Raw genomic sequence first — 20,691 nt, 5'->3', positions numbered from 1 at the left:
CTCCTACAACAGTAACTGGTGGGCTATCCTGACTGGTCTTCCCCTCTTCATGTCTCTGTCCATCTGTCCCTCAGTCAGTCCGTTCGTCCTGTCTGTCGCCTGTCTGTTCAACAGCCCTTGGGTTTTTTTTCCTTCACAAAACTAGTCTTCCAGCTGTTTTTTACCCCCACATAATATTTTAACTAAGTTCAGATGCATTGCTTCAGTCCTGCAGTGGCTCTCCTCTTGTTCTTCAGTTTCTTTTTTTATCCTGAGCTCCCATGTTTTGATTCTAAAGTGGTTGTTACATTTCAGCTCTGTCCATAAAGGTCCTTCAGGTGACATACTGTGCCATCTGGTGGCTAAACAAGGAACTGCATGACAATTTTAACTGGGGAATTTATTGCTTCAATGTTTTTTTGTTTTTTTTTAACGGTTTGAATTCTGTTTTTATTCAACCAGTTAAGCCTACAGTTCGTTATTAATATAAGAGATGCTTGCTTTTTAAAGAGGAGTTGTATAAGTCCACTGCTGTGGACGGGAGCAGCAGCAAAACTTATAAAGCAGCTGTTCAATTGCTCACAATATTTAGATTATTTTCACCTCTTTACTTTGCTGTCAGCCCTTTCTGATGTGGAACTGAAGCCTTGTCTATGCTCTCTTCAAAGCCACCAAATCCCATTGACAAAAACAGTCATTTAACCTCAGAGAACGGGGTTTCTTATGGACCACTTAGTCCAGATGGGGTTTTAATGGGTTAGTTCAGATTCACAATACACACACAAAAATACAAAGTCAAACAATAACATATGTGGCTCTGGAGAGAGCAGAGATACCTGCCTCAGTTTCTTGTCTGAAAACATTCTACACATAGCAAACACTTAGCCAAACTCCATCTACTGGAGCTAATACACTGACTCTGGAGAAGAACATTACACCACACTTAAATAAATCCCTATCGCTTTAAGGTGATTGCACTAGCTTGGAAGTGCAGACTTGTATGTGAAGACGGATACGGGTTTGTCTGTCCTCAGTCTTTTTCAGGCTCTTAAGTGTCCTCCTAGAGTCAGCTAGTCCTCTGTCCAAGATGCTTTAACTTTAATGCTATAGAAGGAACCAGAACGTTGTTTTCTTCCAGAGCCCACACAGCTATAACAGTAGCTGTCTGTTTTGTCCTTGCCCACTGACAAGATAATGAGCCACTTTTCCAACACTGGAGGCTTTTGTTTAACTTCTGTTTTAACTACCATCTGCTGCCACATTTGCTGTTGTGCAGGAAGGGGAGGGGGATTTTTTTTAATCTGCATTTTTGTATCTGAATTGGCTAAACTGTGAGAAATGATGGCGGTTTTGAACTTCACAGGGCTTACTTTGAGTTAAGAGATGGTTTCCTTCTCACCACCGCATTATAATTTACTCTGTGCAAACAACAGCTGGAGGAATCTTGGATCCAGAGTGGCAGTGTGTGGATTCAGCTCTTCTGTCACTGAGTTTAGGCCAATGTGGGTCATTTGAAGGCTTCCAATAAACGTTGTGGGAGACGTTGACTATCACGGTGTAAAAGCAGCTCCGTAAGGCAAGGCTAGATAGGTGTCACCTTGTGAAACTCCCTAAATACACTGAAACACTTCCTCTTTCCAGCTGTGTGGAATCAAAGCAATACTGATACCTGATAGTGGTGAACAAACATTCGTCATGTACTAAGGAACACTTTTCTTCAGAATGTAGCTACAGGTTTTGAACATTTCCATTGAACTTTGTTCTAATTCTGCCTTTTAAGCCTCATATTAAAACAAAACAAAAATGCAAAATTCAGAGGAAAAGTAACCTATCATCCTGCCTTCACTATGTCTGAAAAACTATTAATTTAGTGTTAGGAAGAACACTTTGCAACAATGTTTAAGTTTGAAAAGGAATCATTTAGGCAAACTGTCTGACAATATATTGATTTATTTTCACCTGACCAAATCCAATTCTGATAAATGAGCTTAGGTCAGTTCCCCCTGTTAATGTAACCCCCGTGAACAAGAGGAAACAGTGGATAAGTCGTCATGGACGAGCACTTAAGTTTGGGCATTCAGCTCCTTCCTGGATCAGTCCCACAGCACTTCATCTCCCTCCAGCTGCTGCCTCCTGGCCCGACTCTGGTGACCACACTTCCCTTACAGTCCCCAGCAACACCCATCACTGTGTCTGCACACTGTATATGTTCCTGTCAAATGTACTTTTTATTTCTTTTTCACGTATCACATTAGTGTCAATGTCATGCACTTGTACATGGTTATAGTAACTCTGGTCCAAACTGAGTAGTCCCAGTGGAGAAATATCGACGTGGCTTGAATGCTTGTACTACAGTACATTTAATATGGTTCATTAATCAACAACTATTTCTGTATGACCTTTACCGCTGCAGCTAAGTACAGTTTAATGAAATGGAGTGAAACTCATAATTTCAGAAACCACTCAATTGAATGTCACTTCCTAATTGAGCCGCTCCAGTAAGCTGTGAATTAATATCAAAAATGATTTCTGATGTTTTTGTTCTGTCCTCTGTTCTTTGCCTGTGGAACTGTGTTGCCTGTGAGATTCTCCTTTATTTTGACCTCTCTATGGCAGTGGTGTTGCATGAATCCATGTCCCCGTTGTGACTCATCTGATGTGAATCAGCGCCACGCAGTGTGTCAAACCATCACCGTTCAGTTCGGTTTCCTAATGGTGCTTTAATGTCTTTCCACTGTTTCCATCTCGCAGGTAAAGAAGACGAGTTTCCCAAGAAGTCTCTAGGACAGCTTCCTCCTGAGCTGGCAGCAGCAGCCGTGGTGGTGAACCACGTGGCCAACGGTCAAAGCCACGCCGAGCCTGCTGAGCCTCCCAGGGACCCGAGCCCCGTGCCAGAACGCCAGCGGGAGAGTCGGCCTCCCAGTCGGTTACGCCGGGACTCGCTGGAGAAATCCATCCGCCACCACAGGGTTGACAAGAGGGATGTCCGCTCCAGGGGGTCTGGGGAGATCCCCAATGAGCAGCGAAAGCAGTCCAGCTCCACCACACCTGAGAGGGGAGCACCAACGCCTACAGCCTCCACCCCTACACCACAGCTCATTACAGGTAACAGAGGGAAGCTTCAGAGCCACGCCACCGCCAACCACAACTCCAACGCCGCCTCCAGCTCTCACCGAGAAATCACTCCCCGCTGGTTCAAACCTTCTGAGACAAAGCTGGAAGCAGTCAAAGCAGCAGCAGCCCGGGACGTCCACTTGGGCCGAGGGGCATCGCCGGCCCCTTCCAGCCCAGGAGAGAGCACACTGCCCCACCGCCGACCACGCTCCAAGGGCTTCATTCCCGACTCCAACCGCGGCTCCAACGCCTCCCAGTATGACAATGTACCAGGGCTGCAAGAGCCGGATTTTGAGATCCTGGAGCTTGACAGGCCTCCGTCCAGGCAGAGAACCCCTCGCAGCGAGACACCCTTCAGTGTATCTCACCATCAGGGCAGCCCCGGCCACGGACCCAGCCTGGCTGGGAGCGCAGTCTCCATATCATCAGGGCTCAGGATGACCAAACACCCTCTTCCCCCGACATTTTCCCACTACAGTCCAGGTGGGCTCCATGCCAGCTACCCTGGCAGCCAGAACAACACCCCTCCCCAGCAGCACTCCCCAGGCAGAACTACCACTGAAGTCCCCATCCTCCATCCTGCATACAGTGTGAATCTGGAGCACCGAGGAGAGGACAGACTCTACACTCCGCCCTCCCGGTTCACACCGCCCCCCAGTATGGTGTACGGGGAACGGGGCTACACCACCACCCAACGCCAGAGCAACAACCTCTCCCCAGAGAAGGCTCTTGTGAACAACTCCTTCGCCACCTACCGCAGGCACCCGCCACCTAGCTCCATCCACCCGCCACCTAGCTCCATCCACAACCCCCGAAACGCAAGGCCTCCCCCGGATCACTCCCGGCAGCTGGAAACCCAGGGGAACGCCACCCCTATCTACCTGCAACAACTCACTTCCACCGGGCAGGTCTACACTCCGGTGGACTACAGGTTTGAGGGGCATCAGAGAGGCGAGGCGAACCTGCACTCTTTGCCCGAAGGCGGGCCGCGGCGGCCTGTAGACATACTCCAGTGGGCGCCAGAGGATGCCCTTACATCCCCAGGTGGGATGCCCCGCTCACCCAGCTTCCAGCAAGCCCAAATGTCTCCCGTCCAGGAGTTCACGTTCCCCTCCGACCCAGACGGCCTGCTTCACTATAGGACACAGTTCCAGGAGCAGCAGCCTGTTATAAGGCAACAGCTCCCCCAGCTGTTTGGAGGACCACACTACAGGCACGCACAGGAGGCGTTTGCCATGCAGGAGTCAATGCTACTGTGATTGGACAATAGAGAAATGGCAAGACACTGTAAAAAAGAACTGAGGTGTAGTCACTGACACTGTTGTAAAGACGAGCAGTAGTCCTGGCTTCATTAGGGGCCTGGCTTTGTCTCTGCTCTACTGTTCTTTATGTGTGAAGTACTGATCTTCTGACCGTCACGCAGCATCGTAACGTTGCAGGACGCACCAGCCTCTGAAGTTTTTACTGATCACTTTAAAAAGAGAAAATAGAATAAACTGACTGAAGATTTTATTTTATTTTTGGATGTAAATCATTATCGAGAGGTGTCGCTATATATCTTTTAGAGTCTGATATGTACAGTGGAATTTTTTTGTTAATATGCCGAGTTATCGGGGGGGACATTCTCCTGAATAGGCAAAACTCTGATTTATTTTCCATCTTATTTTTTTATGTTACTTCCAGATATTTACATTAGATTGATTTACTCTATATGCTTGTGAATGTTATTTTTCAAAGAGAAGAAATAATACTATGTCCATAGAATTAGAGAGCAGCGATGAACGGGGACATTGAAAGTTTTGATTTCCATTTCAAAGTTTGCAGCAGCTCCACTGTGGAAAGAGCAGGGTTTGTTGTTTATTTTCGAGTCTTTCCTTTCCAGTTTCAGTCATCATATTCCTTCCTCATTAAATGATGTGCAATTCATGTCTCTTTTATACGTGAACATCAGTTTCGGGGTATTTACAGTCATTTGAGGCCAGTGTAGTTTTTGGTTGAATTCAAACCCTGATTGGAGCCTCAAGGAATAAAAGGGTGAATTATCTTTATTTGACTTTTGGCTGTGTTACCGTGGGTAACATGTTCCTTTAATTGCTGTACTGTAGTTACCACAGAGATGGATGTGACCTAGCTTCAGTAAGAGTTTGCTTTACGTCATTATGTCTTATTATTCTCAACACTGTCATATCAACTACTGTTCAGCTGCTGGCACTTCACTGACACACACGGTCATCTGGCACACACACACATGCATACACTACCTGTCACAAATGTGTGAGTCACACATTTCATCATTTAATCCATCACATTCCCCATTATAATTATTGTCATTATTATTCCTCATACTCATATTGACATACTGTTCATTACATTCCCCAAGTTATCAGCGTTTTTTGTTAAACAACTAATTGCGGGCCATTCTGATACTTTGCTTAATAAAAAGAGGTGGGTGAAAATTAATCCTTGGCTCAGTCTTTGACTTGCTGTATATGAAAGAAGCTTATTTTTATCGGGTGCTTTTTCCACAAAGAATTAAACTCTGCCCCCAGTGGGGACATAAGGATATGAGCACAAAAACAAGGACATGTTTTTTTAAAAAGAGAGAAAAGGTGATTTAACATGAGGAAAGGTGCATTTTATACAGACAGACAGACTGACAGCTATTTTAAGGGATTCAATTTGGCTTTCAGACACAGTAATGTGTTCTTTTTTTTTTTTTTTTTTTTTACTATTTCAGACCAAAGGATTAATAAAAAAAAAACATTCACAGACTTATTGATAATAATTAAAATGCACAGAAATAATTTGTAAGACATCATTGAGTTATGCTAAAATAAATAATTTGCTGCTGAAGTCACTATAATACTATACATATACTATAAATTAAATGAACACGGCTTCACCTGAATGTCAAGTCAAGAGCTTTGCCAGATGAGCAAACTCTGGGAAAAACACAAGCCTGCCTCTGATGCCTGCAAGGATGTAGAAAAGAAAACGAGCCCTGGTGACTCACCTGATATATGCCTGAGTCCATGACCAGGTACGGGCTCTGATTACGGCGTGGGCGCTTTGCTGAATGTCATCGCCACTCTCTCTCCAGGCTGCTGCTGTCTGGCAAAGCAGGAAGGCCAAAAGAGAAAAGAAATGGGAGAATAAACCTCTTCCTTGTTATGTCTTTGCAAAACAAGCAATTTAACCAGAATAATGGGAGAGGTTGTTACCCTTTACTTCTCTTCAAAATAACTGACCAGATCAGGTTGATGAGGCATTTAACAAATAGTTTACTATTGATTAGTGTGCTGAATAGTGTCTTTATTAATTGTTTAATCATATAAACAAAGAAATTTTTTTTAAAACTAGTGAACCCATCACAATTGCTCAGAGATCTAGGGTACATATTTCAATTGGCTGCTTTGTTCAACCAACAGTTATTCAAATTATTATTAAAATGTTATTAAAATCATTGCCAATAACCAATATAATCAATTAATAGAGTATGTTTCAGCACCAAAAGTGACCATTTATTTCAAACGGTTAGACAGATGTCTTGTTTAAAGGGACAGTGTGAAGGAATTACTCCCATCTAGTGGTGAAATTGTATTTTGATTTCAAACAAACAGTGCTCTCTAGCGCATCGCTTTGTTGCAACTACGATAGCCGTTATGTACCAAGAAGCTATGACATTGTCCAGTACCACTTCAGTACTCTTTCAGGTGATATTTCAAACAAACATGTGTGAGCATGTAGAAGTAATTACTCCAGCAAGATAGTGATTATGTTGCCATGTTTATATTGGTTTATTTTTGGTAGCCTTCCATTACTATGTCGTAGCCTATAGCATCAGCTAACAACTAGACACACAACAAACACAAACCAATGTGACTGAAGTGCTTATATTGCTCTGCAACACTGACTGTAAAAGGCCACAAATTCGCGTTTAGGCGTTTTGTCTCTCCTCGGCCGTTATAATCTTCAAAATGGCTGAACGACATGGAAGCCTCCTGAGGACTTACCCCTCCAATGTAAATACAAATAAGAAATGATTTGCTTATGAGGATAAATCAGATTACTAGCAGGTCATATTACACGTATGAGGACCTATTTATGAATGAAGACATTGATTTTAGCTAATACATTACTTAAAATGTTACACATTGTCCCTTTAAGGTGATTCTTCTGTTTTTCTTCTTTTTTTTTTTTTACATCTGACCAGCAACATGGTTTCTCCCCCAAAGCAACAGAGCTGCTGTCATCCTGACTGCATGCAATACATATTTGAACTTCCCTTTAATTACTAATGGAGCTCTTCTTGTCTACGGGGTGACAAAGAAAATGAAGAAAGCTCCATAGAAAACATTTCCACCAATTATTTTAATTAATCTGATAAAAAAGTAGCTTGATTTATTGTATACATGAGAGAAAATAGCCTGTGGCGATGTCTCAAACTAGCAGGCCAAAACCTAAAGATATTAAATTACAAACAAGCACCAGAGTTGTGGGGAGTGCTGCTGGGGAGGGGTGTTGTTTCATAATGAATGCCAATTTATTTACTGTCAATCACTGAATGGACTCCTCATATTACAATTAGTAATAATGTTAACACATTACCTAAAATGATCAAATTAAAAAATCAGCAGCAACATCACAATAATGTTAAAGATCATCTCAACCCAATATAATGTGATTCATCAACATGGCTTTCATTAGCAGGAGACGCTGCTAATTACATGACAGCTTACAACCAATCCTGAAGCTCATAAAGAAAACCTGCATGTCGTTAGCCTAATAGCATAATTGCCTAAGTCATTTTTTGGCCAAATTGAGATATCTGCCTAACCTTCCTCTCCTACCACTGCTGCATCACCTTGCCTTATTGGCTATGTCCTCAACCTATCAGAACACTTTTTAGAGTCCAAAATCACTATCTGCCCAAGTCATCTTTTTGACTTAGGCATGTTTGCCGGTATAAACAAACATGGCTGATCGCATAAGAAAGTTTAACAGAAGTGAAGCATTAGATCTTCTCTTCAATTCATTTGGTAAGCTGGTTTATTCCTTCAACTTTCTAGACAGTAAAAGCCTCCAGCGACTCAGCCTCCCCGATGAATCATTCCAGTGGGTCCCACTCTTTCCTGCCCAACTGCCAATTACTCTCAGGAAATTCAATGACTTGCAGGCAATGAAACCAGTACTACCAAGAGTGGCCCACCAGTACTATGATGACCTCCCTCATCATTAGACAGCTGAAAAGGAGTTCAAGGCAAGGTTAAAACAACTTAGGTGAGTGTAAAAAAAACCTAGTTGAGGTTAAAACAACTTAGTTAAGGTTAAAAGAACTTAGTTAAGGTTAAAAGAACTGAGGTAAGGTTAAAACAACTTAGTTAAGGTTAAAAGAACTTAGTTAAGGTGAAAACAACTTAGGTAAGGTTAAAACAACTTAGTTAAGGTGAAAACAACTTAGGTAAGGTTAAAACAACTTAGGCAAGGTTAAACTTTAAAACAACTTTGTTAAGATTATACTTTAAAACACCTTAGATAAGGTTAGACTTGGTTATGTTATCATTATATACATATACTGTAAGAGAAAAAAATGCCTAAGTCATGACATATTCTGCCTAAGTCACTTTTATTTGTTATGGAGTTGATGTTGTGTCTTTTTTTTTTTTTCAAACTTGTTCACAGGTCTGGTTGAACTTGCTGTTACATTATCAATAAAAAATACCAATCTGCTTGCTAGAAATTGTGTTTTTTCTCTTTTTCCGAAAACGTTCATATATGACTTAGGCAATTATGCTATTAGGCTAACGATGTGCAACTGGGAGCATCGTGAAGCAACGCGAGACAACAATGCCAACAACTAACTGAACAACAAGCAACAAGCCAGCAGCAGCAGCAGCAACCTGTTGATATTCAGCCAGAAACGTCATGGAAAGAAGCAACAAATCAAACGTGTAGACACAAGCAGCGGCAGCACATGAAACGTCCATAAACTGCCACTTATTTACAACAAACAGGAAAATTCGCCGTAAATTGTGTTTGGGCTAACAGCTAATGCTAGCTAGCTTTAGCATTCCACACGATTACACCGCACGCGACCTTCTCTCGACATTTTGCTGGCGGTTTTTCATGGACACAAAGGGTCAGAAATCACTTACCGCAGTCCGTTGACTGCAGAGTCACTGCTCCTCTGTTCGTCTCGTTTCAAAAGATTTTCCGTCCGAGTTTATCTAAAAATGTCTTCCTTATTGATCACCAACAAAAAGATGGCGGCCGGAAGTGACCTCAATATGTAAACAAAGAAAAAAATGCGATTTTTTTAACAGGCACATTTAAAATAATAAATCAAAGTATATATAATAGATATAAATGCACCTGCAATACATTTAAATGTATACAATCATATTAACTACATATCTCAAACTTTGTTTACTTTGTCGCTAAAAATGTTACATTTCCTGTATTTTCTTGTTTTTATTGTGAGATGTATGGATTTAATATCACTCCTTGGCAACTTGTGTTGTCAAGTGGAAGTAACCTGCGTTTCCAGAAGTATTTTTCAACATTAAAACGTATATCTTTAATGTCTTCAGTGGTCTGAGGAAATTTTATTTATACTGTTCCATTCAATGATACTATATCTGTGTCATCACTGTCAATTTATTTATTTACACTTATATGAAATATGAATATGATATATATGAAATTGATTATAAACAACATAAGCTTCGGGTTCTGTACACCATGTGCGATGCACACAGCTGTTTTAAAATGGGTCGTTGGATGTCAAAAGATGAAGTGCACCCTGAGGCATCTCTCCTTACTTTTTTTCAACGTACACAAGTTTTTACCGTTTACATTTTATTAAAGAATTGGATATTTTTGGTCCAAGTCAGTTACCTCAATTCTGTAACCATATTTATTGCACTTACAATTATACAAATAGAGCAGCATTCTTTAGCTTTATGAGTCTGTTGTGTCATCAAACATACAGAGTCCTCTCAGTGGTGACAGACCCTTCTCATCTGCAGCTTTTCAAGGCACAACATGGTTCAGCTACTTATCTGTAGTCTCAGCGAAAAGCAGGAAACCCTCAGGCAACATGAAGTCAGCAATTCAAACGTCAATCATTGTAATCTTGCAAATTACACATCTACATTTGAAAAGTAACGTATCCCATAAACTGACTTGAGACTGGTGCTAATTATTCCACACCAGTCAGTGAAAACCATGTGTCCCAGGATAATCCCTATCTCCTGGGATAAAGGCAGCAGTCCATCAGTCGTGGGCTTTTTCTGCTTTATTGCTCCACACCGGCTTGCGTTTCTCTATGAAGGCCCGGATTCCCTCTTGTCCATCTCTTAGAGCGAGGTTGTCGACCATCACCTTGGAGGCGGTGGCGTACGCTGCATCTCGGCCTTGAGCCATTTGTCTTTGAAACAAAGCACAAGGGAACATTATGGGGGAAATATAAAAACCGGTAGCTCTTAGCTGTGCTATAATAACCACGTACCACGGCTATGGCGTCTAATTCCTTTGCACTTTGAGTGTTACTCCACGGTTACAGATATAAAGTTAGCTGCTAAAACCAGCTACAACAGTCATTCCAGCTTTAAAAATCAGTTTATCAGTTGATTCGACAATTTTTGAAGGCTGCATTCATGTAGTATTTCGTGGATGCTACTGAGCGAGGAATAAATGATTAACCGATGGTAAAATGTGAAATAGTGATTATTAGGTTTGATTCAAAGTTCTTCTTTTGAGGGGTCCATGCATTAAAAAACACTAATAACAACAAGGAAAAAGGTCAAAAGAAGTCTGTTTGTGGAAACGCTTACCTCTGGAAAGTGGCCTTGCCGAGGGCTACGACAGGTCGGCTAGCCTGACACACCCGCTGGGCGATGGCTAACGTCGCCTCCTCAAGCCGTTCTTCTGGCACCACCTTACTGATCAGACCGTGCAGCAAAGCATCATGGGCTGAGATTGGCGTTCCTGTGAACAGCATCTCCATGGCTACCTGGTTGAAACAAGGATAGCAATTAGAGCTTAATACTGGTGTTTGCCATATGACCAGAAGGGCACTCCTAGTTACCTATTACAGCCATAAGTAAAACAGATATACTTATACACATGTACCCAGCAAGAATACAATAGTCAAGGTTAAATGCATGAAACTAAATGTCAAGTTCAACATCAGCTACCAGCGAGTTCAGCTCTTACCTTCCTCGGCACGGCTCTGCCGATGGCCACCGCCGGCGTCGAGCAGAAAAGACCCACGTTGACACCCGGAGTGGCAAAAGTGGATCTCTCCGTCGCCACAGCAACGTCACAGCTGGCAACGAGTTGGCAACCAGCTGCCGTGGCAACACCGTTCACCATGGCGATCACTGGAACAGGGATGTCTTGTATCAGAGTCATTACCTGAAACACAAGAGTCAGTGAGCTATTTGTGTTGATGTGTACGCATCATGAACTGCATGTTGTTCAGCTTTTCAAATAGATACATAATAAACAAAATAAAACAAATAAAGTGGAAGAAAATGCTGATCCTGTAACATAATCAAATAAAATCTTACATTTTCTTTAAACAAACACCATTTGATTTGTATTTTAGCTCAACTGATGATGTGATAACTACAATACAACACAGCGATTTGACAAAAAGAAAATATATCAAAAGGCCTACATTCATTTCTAGTTATTGTAATGGAAATATGGCAATTATCACCTTATTAAACACATTGGTGATTGATTGGAGGGCTGAAACTAATAATAATAATTAAAAAATAATAATAATACATTTTATTTATAGAGCACTTTATGCTATGCACTCAAAATGCTATTTAATTATATATTAATATTAATATCCACATCCTCTGAGTTGCATCTTTAAACTGACATGAGTCTGGATCATACTACATATACATATTTGGGTGTTTAAATTTAAAATACTTTCTGTATACTTTATGCTCAGGAGAATTTTCATTATTATTTTCTCAAAGTCTGAGATATGTCAATGATTAGCAATAACATTGATGAATGCATTGCATCAAACACATTAAACAGTAGTGATGCCTCTACTGGATACCAGGGGAACAACACTTCTGGACTAATAGACAGATCAAAATGCTAGTTGTAGTCCAGCTGTAAATGGTGACTTTATTAGTGACTCAAAAGGCAAGAGAGTGTAATAACTGAGTCAAACTGCAGCTAATCAGGACACTCAGTGGAGAACATGTGATTTTTAATCCTTTGATACTGCGGTGATGAGGAGGAGGAGCAGGAGAGAGAAGAAAGAGAACACTCGCCTCTGCACAGGTGTGGAACACCTTTGTGTGATATTCTCTGCCCTGAGTGGACGTCAGCTCCTTCAGGTCATGTCCAGAGGAAAACACCGGACCTTTGGCTGACAAACACACATTACGAGGTTGGACCTCCATCTTTCTCTCTCTGCAGTACACACTCGCAAGAAACACCCACCTGATATGATGACGACTCGGAGATCGTCATCGTCGACGTCGGTTAGGATGTTTTCTCGGAGGGATTCCAGCATGGACAAAGACAGAGCATTCCTCTTCTTGGGATTGTTCAAGATTATTCTCCTGGGGAAAGAAGAAGAGGCTGTTTTGTGTATTTGAGCACTAACATTTTGTTACAAAAGTTCTGTTGAACTGGTATTGTAGTAAAGAGATCTGCAGCCATACGAGTTGGTCGAACAGGCCCCTAACTTTGCTGCGTTTCCATATAAAGTAACACCGTCCCACCAATAACTGCAACCGGCAATATTATTGGTATTTTATGCCACTGATATAATGATGATAATATAACACAATAATGCAAGTACACTCTTTCTTAAACATAGTCAGACAGTGGAATGTGTTAATAAAGTCAGGCTCTGTTAACAAGAATGTATAAGGTCTGCACAAAGTTTGAGTTCTGTTACACAGTTCACACGTTTCATGGATGTGCATTTTGAGTGCAACAAACACTTTTACCCAAGGGATATTAATATAACAGGCATCGCAAGTTTAGTTGAAAGATTCAACACAACTTTACGACACTACTTGTACAACCTGTTTTTCCAGAGAGATTAACTTCCCTGAACATTTGAAACAAACTCTATTAAAAAATATAGTAATGTAATGTTCTTTGCTCATTAATAAAAAGGTGCACACCTAATACAATACGAGCTTTAGTTAATTAACAGAATACTTTCTTCAACTAGTGTTATGGCCCTCGGCCATGTTGTGTTGCTGCTGTGTCTCTCTGTCTCATCTCCCCTCCATAGGTTCTCTGCCTGTGTCCCTCCTACCTCGTCAGAGGGATCAACTCCACCTGTGGCTGTGTCTATAAAGAGGAGGTCTTTCCAAGATGGTGGCCTCTTCCTCCCTCTTGGATGGCTGGTGCCACCCAGGCACCTCAGCGTTGTTTTGGTTGATTGTGTTCTGTTAGCCTTTTGTTACCTTATGATTGCACACACACATCCAGCACCTCTCACCACGCTACAGATTACTGACTTACACTTAAAACTTGTGTTCCGTTAATAAATTTATGGTTAATTGACCTGGTCGTTGTGTGGTCCTCCCTCCTTGGTTATGCTCTTGAGCGAGCTGGGCATAACAAGTGGGGGCTCGTCCAATTGTGAACTTGGGAGTGTCAGAGTATGGCACTTGTGTGGCAGTGAAGTTGGGAGGATCACAGTGGCTTGGTTTTGTGAGTGTAGTGTTAACCGGGGGGTAAAGGCTGTGGTGTTTTTTTTCTGGTGACCTGCATTCAAGGAGAATGGTGGCTAAGTTACACTCTGTGTGGCTGCGGGGAGGGGGTGACTGGAGCAGTTGTGTCCCTCGGTAGGCTGTAGTGGCAGTTCTCTCACAAGGAGGGGTTGCTTTGTTTGTTTTTTTGCAGGGCTGTTTTTTGTTTTTGTGTGTCGTCTGGGCGGTTAGCAGCAGTGGTCTCGGGAGCACCCCGAAGTATTGGCTGGGACAAGTTGTCTCCCCAATACAGACGGTTTAAAGGTGCATAAATACCCGCCGCCAGTACGCACATGAAGACTAGGGCGCAGTTAGTCAGCTTCAGTTAGGCAGTTAGGAGGGTGCGCTCCTTGGTCATTCTGTCTCTCTGTGGCTGTTATTGAGTGGCTAGCTGTGTTCTCTGTTGAATGAGGTGCATGGAGTTTGGACTGGTTGTTGTTGTTGTGGTTTAGGTTGGCAGTTAACATGGAGACTTCACACAGTAATCCACTGATTTCTGAGTTCCTCCAGCGACCATCTCGTAGCACTTTAGCTCAGTTTGATAAATCGGATCTGGTTGATTTGGCCGTACATTTGGGTTGGTCTGACGCAAAAGGGGTGCCAAAAAAGGCTAAGCTACGGGTCATTGTTGAGGGGCTCGCTGTGTCTGCTGCTCTGTTGGAGGTGGCTCAGGCGCCAGGTGTTGGGGAGGGGGGTTGGACATTTGAGCAGTGCCTGCAGCTGGAGAGAGAAAAGGCGAAGCTGGAGAGGGAGAGGTTCCAGTTTGAGTTGGAGCAGGAGAAGCTGAGGGCTGAAGCAGCATTGGAAAAGGAAAGGGTTAAAGTGGAACGGCTGAGGTTGAAGTTGAGGGATGGGAGTGATAGGCCTACAGGACCGCATCAGGGCTTTGATGTTGCTGAAGGGTTGCGGTTGTTGCCAAAATTTGATGAGAAGGACCCCGACACATTTTTTGCATTGTTCGAGCGCGTGGCAGGCGTTAGGGGGTGGTCAGATGCCCGCCAGACTTTGATGCTGCAGTGTGTCTTCACGGGCAAGGCCCAGAGAGCTTTCTCTGCCCTGAGCTCTGTTGACAGTGCCAGTTATGCTAAGGTTAAAGCGGCAGTCTTTAAAGCATATGAACTCGTGCCGGAAGCTTATAGGCAGAGGTTTCGCAACTGGAAGAGAAGAGACCAGCAGACCCATGTTGAGTTTGTTCAGGATATTTCAACTCATTTCAGTCGGTGGTGCTCGGCGTCCAGTGTAGAGTCGTTTGATGATTTATGTGACTTGGTTGTGTTAGAACAGTTCAAGATGTCGTTGCCTGCCCAGCTGGCCACTTATGTAACTGAAAAGAAAGTTAAAACAGCAGCCGCAGCGGCAGTGTTGGCTGATGAATATGTTTTAACACATGGCAGTGGCTCAAATGGTGGCCAGGGCTATAGAGAGGGACAACGGAGGGAGAGTTTTAGGCCTAGGCCTGACAGGCCTGTGATGGTTCATGAGGTTTCTCAGGCTGCTGTCAGACATGTTCCAGGAACAGATGGGAAGTTCGATCCCAGCAGGACGTGTCATGTCTGTAGGAACAGGGGACACTGGAAAGGGGAGTGTCCACTTAGTAAAACAGGTCAGAAATCAGCAGTTGCCAGTGTGTATGTGAAACCAGCTGGCCTGGTGACCTCTGTGCGTCATGCTGAGGAGTCTGTTCGTCCACCAGGGACTGTGTTGTCTAAACATGTGGGTGAGTTGTATGCACCTTTCATTTCCGATGGTCTTGTGTCTTTAGGTGGACAGGGGAAGGTACCTGTTAAGATTCTGCGGGACTCCGGAGCTAGTCAGAGTCTCATTTTGAGTAGTGTTCTGCCATTTTCAGCCCGTACAGCTACTGGTGGGAACGCCCCTGTACTGGGTGTTGGAATGGTTACACTCTTGGTGCCTGTGCATCAGTTCCACCTTGACTCTGAGTTGGTGTGTGGTGAAGTCGACATGGCCGTCCGTCCCCAGCTGCCAATTCAGGGGGTTGATGTCATCTTGGGCAATGATTTGGCAGGGTCAAAGGTCTGGAAGGATGGTCCACCCTGTGTGTATGTGAGTTCAGTCTTGCAGGTGCCTAAAGAGCCTGAAGGAGGTGCTGAAGGGGGCCCTACAGTGTTGTCCTCTTGTGTTGTGACCCGGGCTAGGAGTAAGGCTCTGGCAGAACAGCTGGAGCTTTCTGAACAGGCCCAGTCTTCTCAGGCAGGTCTTTCTGAGAGACAGGAGTTGTGCAAGTTTTTTTCCATGCCTTTGCCTGTGTTTTCTAGGGAGGAGTGTGTCAAGGAACAGGCTGTGGATCCTACGCTGGGTCCTGCGTTTGCGATGGTTGGTCCAGAGAGTGAAGTCAAGGGGGCCTCTGGTGGTTATTTTCTCAGTGATGGCTTACTGTTGAGGAAGTGGGCTCGCGTGGTAAGTGGGGTGCAGGTGGATAGTGTGGTTCAGGTTGTGGTTCCTTCCCGGTTCAGAGAGGTGGTGTTGAGCACTTCACATGATGGTGTGGCAGGCCATCTTGGTGTGAAGAAAACCTATGACAAAGTGCTCCGCCATTTTTTCTGGCCTCGGTTGAAAAGGGATGTTGCTGAATATTGTAAAACCTGTAAGACATGTCAGTTAACAGGAAAGCCCAACCAGAAGCTGAAGCCAGCTCCCCTGTACCCAATTCCTGTGGTGGAAAAACCTTTCGAATATCTGTTGCTTGACTGCGTGGGCCCGCTTCCAAAAAGTAAGGTGGGTAACCAGTACCTGTTGACAATAATGTGTAAGAGTACACGTTATCCTGCTGCTTTTCCACTACGTTCTATAAAGACTAAGCCAGTTCTGAAAGCTCTGACTGCTTTTATTTCAACTTTTGGTGTTCCTAAGGTAGTGCAGACAGACCAGGGCAGTAATTTTATGTCCCGGACTTTTCCCAGGTGTTAAAACAGCTGAGGGTTGAACATCATGTGTCTAGTGCCTGTCATCCAGAGTCTCAGGGTGTTTTGGAACGTTTCCATCAAACGTTGAAATCTATGTTACGTTCCTACTGTACTGAGCTCTCGCAGGATTGGGAAGAAGGCCTGCCATGGTTGTTGTTGGCAATTAGGGAGGTGTCACAGACTAGTACTGGTTTCAGTCCAAATGAACTTGTGTTCGGACACTCTGTCCGGGGCCCATTAGCGGTTCTGGGGGTTGATTTGAAACTTAATGAGCCACCTGAAAATGTTTTGGATTATGTGAATGATTTTCGTCGTCGATTGCACATTGCTTGTGCTACTGCTCATAAGAATCTTGGTGGAGCTCAAAAGAAAATGAAAGAAGATTTTGACCAAAAGGCTGAGGGCCGGCTGTTTGAGCCAGGGGACCAGGTTCTGGCTTTGTTACCTGTGGTTGGTTCACCGTTTCAGGCCAGATTTAGTGGGCCCTACACCGTGAAGAGCAGGATGTCTGACAGGGACTATTTGATTGTCACACCTGACAGGAGGAAGACAGTGCAATGGTGTCATGTGAACTTGTTGAAATCTTTTTTGACCTCCTCTGCTGTTAAGGGCGGTGACACGCTTCCTGTGGGTGATGGCGTTAAGTCTGTGGCTGCAGTTGGTGCTGGGCCTTCAGATGATTTTGACATTCCCTCTGAGCCCATTCTGACTGGGAAACTTAAGAACTCTGAGTATTTGAACTGTCTTCCCAGTCAAGTTAGTTATCTGTCAGATACCCAGCAGGACGATCTGGTGAAATTGCTTCTGTCTCATGTGTCTCTTTTTTCAGATGTACCATCACGCACGAACATGATCGAGCACGATATAGAGGTGGGAGATGCTCCGCCTGTGAGGCAGCGTGCTTACAGGCTCCCGGTGGAAAAGCGTGGGCGTATGGAGAAGGAGGTTGAGTATTTGCTGCAAAACGGGTTAGCAGAGCCATCATGCTCAGGCTGGTCCTCTCCATGTCTGTTGGTAGATAAGGCGGATGGGTCAGACAGGTTTTGCACAGATTTCAGACGGGTCAATGCAGTCACCAAACCTGACTGTTATCCCCTCCCTCGCATTGAGGACTGCATTGATCAAGTGGGTGGGGCAGAATTTGTGACTAAACTGGACCTTTTGAAAGGTTATTGGCAGGTGCCATTGTCAGCCAGGGCCAAGGAAATTTCATCATTTATTACCCCTTGGGGCTTGTTTTCTTATTCTGTGATGCCATTTGGTCTTCGAAATGCCCCTGCGACCTTTCAGCGTCTCATGAACAGGGTGTTAGCAGGGTTGGCAGGGTGTTCAGCTTATTTGGATGACGTTGTTGTTTTCAGTGAGACGTGGGAATCCCATGTTCAGCGTTTGGGTGCAGTGCTTGACCGGTTAGCCCAGGCTAATTTGACGGTTAATTTAGCAAAATGCGAGTTCGCTAAGGCGACAGTAACCTATCTGGGTAAGGTGGTTGGTCAGGGTGAGGTTCGGCCAGTGCAGGCTAAGGTGGAGGCCATCCTCAATTATCCAGTGCCAGCGTCCAAGAAGGACCTGATGCGGTTCCTTGGGTTGGTGGGGTTTTACCGCAGTTTTTGTCCCAACTTTTCTACTGTGGTGGCTCCGTTGACCAGCCTACTTAAGAAAAACACACCTTTCGACTGGTCCTCCAACTGTCATGCTGCATTTGAGTGTGTAAAAAGTTTGATATGCTCTGCTCCTGTCCTGTCTGCTCCAGTCTTCCACAAACCGTTCAAAATCCAGGTGGATGCGAGCAACGTTGGTGCTGGGGCCGTGCTCCTGCAAGAAGGGGAGGGGGGAGTTGACCACCCTGTGTGCTATTTTTCACGTAAGTTTAATCGTCATCAGCTGAATTATTCAGTCATTGAAAAGGAGACTCTAGCCTTGACTTGGTCCTTGAAATTTTTTGAAGTGTATGTTGGGCCGTCTTTGCCTGTAACTGTTTACACGGACCATAATCCCTTGACGTTTTTGAACAGCATGTATAATGCCAATAGTAGGCTCATGAGGTGGCTGCTGTTTTTGCAGCCTTATACATTGAATGTATGTCACATCAAGGGTAAAGATAATGTTCTGGCTGACGCGCTTTCCCGTGCGCCCTGTTGATTCTACACAAGACCTTATTAGTGGGGTCTTGTGTTTTATGGGGGGGGGTGTTATGGCCCTCGGCCATGTTGTGTTGCTGCTGTGTCTCTCTGTCTCATCTCCCCTCCATAGGTTCTCTGCCTGTGTCCCTCCTACCTCGTCAGAGGGATCAACTCCACCTGTGGCTGTGTCTATAAAGAGGAGGTCTTTCCAAGATGGTGGCCTCTTCCTCCCTCTTGGATGGCTGGTGCCACCCAGGCACCTCAGCGTTGTTTTGGTTGATTGTGTTCTGTTAGCCTTTTGTTACCTTATGATTGCAAACACACATCCAGCACCTCTCACCACGCTACAGATTACTGACTTACACTTAAAACTTGTGTTCCGTTAATAAATTTATGGTTAATTGACCTGGTCGTTGTGTGGTCCTCCCTCCTTGGTTATGCTCTTGAGCGAGCTGGGCATAACACTAGTCACATGGAGATTATGGTACATTTATTAAAGTACTGCATAAGTGAACGATGGAAGTACTGGGTTTTTGCGAGGCTTTGACTCCCCACCAGACAGAAATGTTGTACTTTTACTTGTACTGTTGTACATCCTTTCCATACAAAGATTTTACATTACGATAAACCGACAACATAAATGCAGTGATGTAAATAGTATTAATTATTTAAAAGGTGCAATAATGTGCATGTAAAAAATACTCCCTTAAAAGTAAGACCTGGAGTCAGAATATGGCTTCATACAGTACATGTAGTACATGTGGAGAGTATTATAAGTAGCAAAAGTCACATTTTCTACTCATGTGTAGAGAAAAAAAATCATATTCACACATGTTAATATAACAGCTGGCACATTGTGTAGTTTTTAAACTATTGATGTCAAATAAAATCATTCGGCCTATAACGTTATATGACAGCGTAACAGACCTCACACTTGTCCTTGAGTGCAGTAATTGAGTAATTCGTTTCCAGCAGTGCATTAACATTACTATCTTTATATAGATTAAAGCACTAAAGTTATGTATTCGTGACATCTCAGACCTCGCAAAAGAAAACGTCGCACACTGACGCAAATATTGACTTTTTATGAAAGAGCGTGGTTTTTGACAGGAATAACATGTATGCCGATTTCATCTCAAGACATTGGCACATGCAACGCAGTACTGTATGTACCACTGTTACACGCTATTGGTGTTTAGGTCCATATTGTCTCCAGAAATACACAGAATCTAAGCGAGACACGGCAGCGCCAACAGGACGGACGCGCGTCGGTACTGCACCTTATCCCGTGGCTCTGCCGGCTCACCGTCAGCGGCTCCGGTTCAGTCTGACAGTAGAAGCGGGTCGCTGCCGGCGGAGCTGCAGTCCTGCTGAGCCGAAACACACCGACGCCTCTGGACAGCAAGCTACGAGCCATGTTTCTCCTCTCCGCTTCACCTTCTCACCTTCACTTCCGGGTGCGCCGACGTCACAGGCACGTAGGGCAACGTAAGACCAAGCGCCAAAAATAAAGAAATAAATAAATACATATAATAATAATAATAATTATTATTATTATAATTATAATAATAATAATAATAATAATATGTGTATATATATTTTAGAAATTGGTTTGTTTTAAATAAAATAAATGTTAATTTTTAAGATACATGGCCAGATTATATTTGTTCTGAAAGGGCCAAATAACGACTCATTTCAAATTAATTACTAGTGAGTTTTGCTTTCTATTTTGTTGAAAGCCTTTGCACATTCTTCACAGTTTATGTCAGTATGATATTTTTCTCAACATGATTTCTTTGCATT

The 20,691-nt window shown here is 43.6% G+C and overlaps 2 protein-coding genes across 4 annotated transcripts in view; one reads left to right on the top strand and one right to left on the bottom strand.

Annotated features, from left to right (window-relative positions):
* usp6nl (USP6 N-terminal like) overlaps nt 1–5,553 on the top strand; it is an 86,645-nt gene extending 81,092 nt beyond the window's left edge. For all 3 annotated transcript variants that reach the window (XM_084039098.1, XM_084039096.1, XM_084039097.1), the window contains one exon: nt 2,731–5,553. In XM_084039098.1, the coding sequence (XP_083895224.1) occupies nt 2,731–4,352 (1,622 nt within the window). In that variant the 3' untranslated portion in view covers nt 4,353–5,553. The remainder of the gene's footprint in view (nt 1–2,730) is intronic.
* Nucleotides 5,554–9,858: 4,305 nt separating this feature from the next.
* echdc3 (enoyl CoA hydratase domain containing 3) lies at nt 9,859–20,325 on the bottom strand. Its single transcript, XM_084038628.1, has 6 exons — nt 20,169–20,325; nt 12,571–12,692; nt 12,399–12,496; nt 11,311–11,511; nt 10,929–11,107; nt 9,859–10,522 (listed from the first exon to the last, which is right to left on the bottom strand). Exons 1-6 carry the CDS (start codon nt 20,303–20,305, stop codon nt 10,369–10,371), a joined length of 891 nt encoding a protein of 296 aa, XP_083894754.1. The 5' UTR covers nt 20,306–20,325; the 3' UTR covers nt 9,859–10,368.
* Nucleotides 20,326–20,691: the final 366 nt, after the last annotated feature.

The sequence above is a fragment of the Eutrigla gurnardus genome (assembly GCF_963514095.1).
Source record: "Eutrigla gurnardus genome assembly, chromosome: 21".
Taxonomy (NCBI): Eukaryota; Metazoa; Chordata; class Actinopteri; order Perciformes; family Triglidae; genus Eutrigla; species Eutrigla gurnardus.
The sequence above is the reverse complement of the archived record's forward strand: the minus strand, read 5'-3'. Positions and strand labels throughout refer to the sequence as shown.

Coding starts and splice junctions, on each gene's coding strand:
- echdc3 (XM_084038628.1), bottom strand. CDS start 20,305: ATGGCTCGTAGCTTGCTGTCCAGAGGCGTCGGTGTGTTTCGGCTCAGC. Junction 11,512..12,398: donor TGTTCCACACCTGTGCAGAG/GCGAGTGTTCTC, acceptor CTTGTGTTTCAG/GTAATGACTCTGATACAAGA. Junction 10,523..10,928: donor GGCAAGGCCACTTTCCAGAG/GTAAGCGTTTCC, acceptor TTTGTTTCAAAG/ACAAATGGCTCAAGGCCGAG.